This window comes from Pteropus vampyrus, unplaced genomic scaffold, assembly GCF_000151845.1.
Source record: "Pteropus vampyrus isolate Shadow unplaced genomic scaffold, Pvam_2.0 Scaffold45, whole genome shotgun sequence".
In the NCBI taxonomy this organism is placed as follows: Eukaryota; Metazoa; Chordata; class Mammalia; order Chiroptera; family Pteropodidae; genus Pteropus; species Pteropus vampyrus.
Window position 1 is genome coordinate 5,114,353 of NW_011888826.1, and position 4,011 is coordinate 5,118,363.

The 4,011-nt window shown below is 41.4% G+C and overlaps 1 protein-coding gene across 1 annotated transcript in view; it reads right to left on the minus strand.

Moving 5' to 3' along the window:
• Window positions 1-2,698: 2,698 nt before the first annotated feature.
• The window catches only part of LOC105291411 (cholesterol 7-alpha-monooxygenase), a 6,666-nt gene continuing 5,353 nt past the window's right edge, over window positions 2,699-4,011 (minus strand). The window contains exon 6 of the mRNA XM_011359182.2: window positions 2,699-3,069. Coding sequence (XP_011357484.1) covers window positions 2,770-3,069 — 300 coding nt within the window. The 3' untranslated portion in view covers window positions 2,699-2,769. The remainder of the gene's footprint in view (window positions 3,070-4,011) is intronic.

Consider the following 4,011-nt stretch of genomic DNA (forward strand, 5'->3'; position numbering starts at 1 on the left):
CCCGGATCACTGACTCCCTGACTCCTCCTTGCTTTCCCTGGCTGTCTTCCTCCACCACAGAGGCAGGGAGACATGGGGGCGCAGGCATTAGGGAGCCACACAGAAGGGGCTGGGCCCAGAGCCCCGTCAGGAATGGAAACCTCCCAGACGTCAGCTGGGCTCCAAAGGCTGGGCCGGGACTGGCCTGCTCTGTCTGCCTCAACTTCCTACCCTCGCATCCCACCCAGAGTCCCCAGCTGTTCTCTCTAGTGGCTCCTGCTTGTGTCAGGTTGGTGGTGGTGTCAACCGAAGGAGCCTTCGGGAAAGACGACAGTCAAGGCGGAGAAGTGAAGCTGGGCAGAGGGTGGACAATGCCTGCAGGGGTGGAGCTGAGGGGAAAGCACTGGCCGGGGGCCTGGAAACTTGGGTTTTTGCTCATAGATTCACCACCAAGTCGTTGGGAGGGGTAGGTCCCTCTTACTGTCCATGTCCAGCTCCCTCAGTTGCACCCCTGGGTCCACCTTTGTCACTCCTGTCCCTCTGTCATCTCATTGCCTTGGAAGGGGAATGTGTGCGTGTCAAATAGATGGGGCCCTGTAGGTTCTAATCCTGGTTTTTCCATGACTTCCTGTGTGACCTGGGGCAACTCACCATCACTCTGTGGGCTCTTTTGTAAAACAAAGATCCTGAAGTTCTGACTGCCTGGCTCTGGGTGTGGGCATGGCTCCCAGTGCCAGCCCCTCTCACGTGACCTAGAATCCTCAACCTGCCTCCCCGCTCCACTCTGCAGCTCACCTTCTTAGGTTTTCCAGACCATTCACAAGGCTAGGGTTTTGAATGTCTGCGGAGTTTTGATGTTTGCCACTGACTATGGCGAGTATACACCCGGAGCCCCGTGATGCAGTCTCGGTGATCTTAGAGTCTTTTCTCCGTTCTACAGGACAGACACGCCCTTGCAAGAAACCTTCCCTCATTGACTGCATGATAAATTGTCCTGACCCTAAAAGTGAATGAGAACCAAGAGCTGACCTCAGATGTTAGTTTTACTCTGGGGAGTTGAGGGTTTTAGTATTCTAAAAGAGGAAGTTAGTAATAAGTGAAGAAATGAGTAATATGACTTGGGGAAGATAAACTGGATTCCAGGGACCTGAGGCAGACACATGGGAGTGGGGGTGGTAGGACATTCAATGGGGCCATAAGGACAAGAACGGAGGACCATGATGTGCTGGCTCCAAGGCTGGAGACTCCGCAGCCACCTTGACCTATACAAAGGGCCATCATGCCCAAGACAGACTGGGTTTTCTCCACACAGCCCCAGGGATGGAGCTTGGCCCCCTGGGAGGAAGGAGCAAGGAGGTGGGCCAGGTAGAATGAGCATTTCCAACAGTTGTTCTGCATCATTCATTTCTGCCCTGATGGAAAGGAAACTTTCTCAAATGCATCACCTGCTTCCTGTCCCTAAGAGTGGAAACTTTGAGATTTGACCTTTTTTGCAGGTAACTCAAAGTCAAAGTGATTCATATTCTGCATTTTACCGATGCCCAAAAGCCACATCGAGACTAAGAGAGCCATTTGTCCACACCGGGCCATTTAGAAGACACTAAAAGGCCTGCATGAGATGCTTTTTAAGTTCTTATAAGTACTTTTAATAACGTCCCTCCCTGCTGCCAGCTTGTCGTTTCTCATTGCTATAATTCTGTGTGTAACAAATCTTTTTGCTACTTCAAAAAAAATTTTAAAACACAGACATTCACACTTTCATTTCTGAAAGGTGAATCATTTCAAAATCGTCAAATATTTCAATATTTTCTTTATATTTGTAGTATATGAAAAAAGGCAAATATAATTTACCCACAAACACACACAGTAATAGTAATATCAATAAGAATATAGCTGATAACTTCAATATTTATAATGTTTTACCAGAGCCCTGGTATACACAGTACTTAAACATTATGATATAATCTTAAATTATTTTTCCTTCAACTACAAGTCACTTAAAGATAAAAAGTATTTTATTTAAATAGAATATAATATCAAGTCACATTTAATGAACTCTTTGCATATTTCATATCCAAAGCTTTTAAATGGTCATTTTCATCCAGTTTTAATTTTAAAACATATCACATGAGATAAGATAGTTGAAACCTGACATAGACATCGAGTTTCCAGAAACATAAAGGGGAAATATTAAAACTATTTTAATGTTTTCAGGACAACAGATCATTAATTTTAAATTCCTGAATACTGGATATAAGGAAAGCTGAAAAACTTTTTTTTTTTTAAATTAAAAGGCATAATATAATATTTTAGAATATTCTTTATAATATAAATCTACATCTGAAGAATCCTATATCTAATCAAAAAATCATGTAGTTTCACTAAAACGTGAATTTGTACTTTTTCACAATTGTTGGGTGGTTTTTATAAAAATAAAGCAGTTTCCTTAGGAAAAAAAAATCTGCCAATTGGAATATCTTCATTCTAGAGGGAAAAAAAAGGCTTTTTCCTCTGAAAATAATGAAGTTTAGTCCCTGGCTACATGAACATTCACTGACTTATTCAAATAAAAACACATTCTTATGCTTCTAGAAACTAGTTTTCACTAGCACAGTCTGAAAGAGTTTCTGGACATTGTCCCAAAATGTCAAGATCCACAAGCAAGCGTCAGCAAACACCTGCTGGATCAGCTCCACCACCATTAAATGCGTCTGTCTGGAGGGACAGACAGGTGATGACATTCCACGGTCCTGTCATATCACCTAGTGTCCTCTTTTTCCAACCATAGATTCACAAATGTTTGAACTTATATTTAAACTCGATATCATTTAATGGTGGTAAAATGCCCAAGCCTGCACGGGATTGGTCCAAAGGGGGACATTTAACACGGCTCTCTACAAGCTCTAGTTCAAAGTAGAAAAGCATCAGAATCAAAAATTGTTTGATTTCCTGAACAGCAAATAATCTTCCAGGACATATTGTAGCTCCTGACCCAAAAGGCATATAGCAATATTTTAACTTGAGTCCATTGCTATAGAAAGTGGTTTTTGCCTTCCCATTTTCATCAAGATATCGATCATATTTAAAAGTCTGCAATAAAAAATAGAAAGAAAACAAACCGATAAGCTAGTTTTAAAGAAATTTATCTTTTTCTTGACCTGGAAACTCTAAAGAATAATTTTTTAAATTCGATTTATTAGTAATTTAGCAAATACCCTCCCACGAATCAGAAAGTAATAAGGAATGGAAGTTTAGTGAGAGCTGATAGGGACGAGAAAGCTTTCTGATACCTCCTATCCTGCCTGGGTCACTAGTTCCTCAGGCAGAACGAGAAAGAGGGTTCTGATCAGAAACTGGGATGTTATCAGCCCCGAAGCCTCTAATTTTCTGTGAGCAGGTATTTTTAAGGAACAAGAAAAGCAGCAACTTTATTATCACAACTGCAGATATAATCTAGCGGAGATTATATGGATGACAAATATCAGGAAAATAGGAAAAATTCAGGCCATCATCCAGGTTTTCCAAAACACATATTTGACATAATAAAGGAGACAGTTCTTATGGCTTTAGTGATGATTCTGCAATGGTAAATCTCCTCTTTATTTCGATTTGGACAGACATCACCTGGATATTGAACTTGGATGAACAGGCACTTACCAAAGGGTCTGGGTAGATTTCTGGATCTAAATGCATTAACTGCGGGTAAAGTGCTATGATGTCGTCTTTGCGGATATGATAGGAACCGTCCTGGAGGTGCAAAGTGAAATCCTCTTTAGCAGTTCGGATGTTCAGGGAGGCACTAGAAAGCCTCAGGGATTCCTTGATGATACTATCTAAATATTTTAAAAGGTAAAACGGAGGGGAGGAAAGGAGGGAAGGCAAAAGGAAGAAGAAATAAACTATTGAAAGGCCACATAATATAGACTGAAATACTTCTAGCAGCCTGTAACACAAAACTAAATAGACTATGGGAAGCTAGCTAGATACAAATTTCCCAGACTTTTTCTGTTACCACTGTGTTGTGATCAGTGA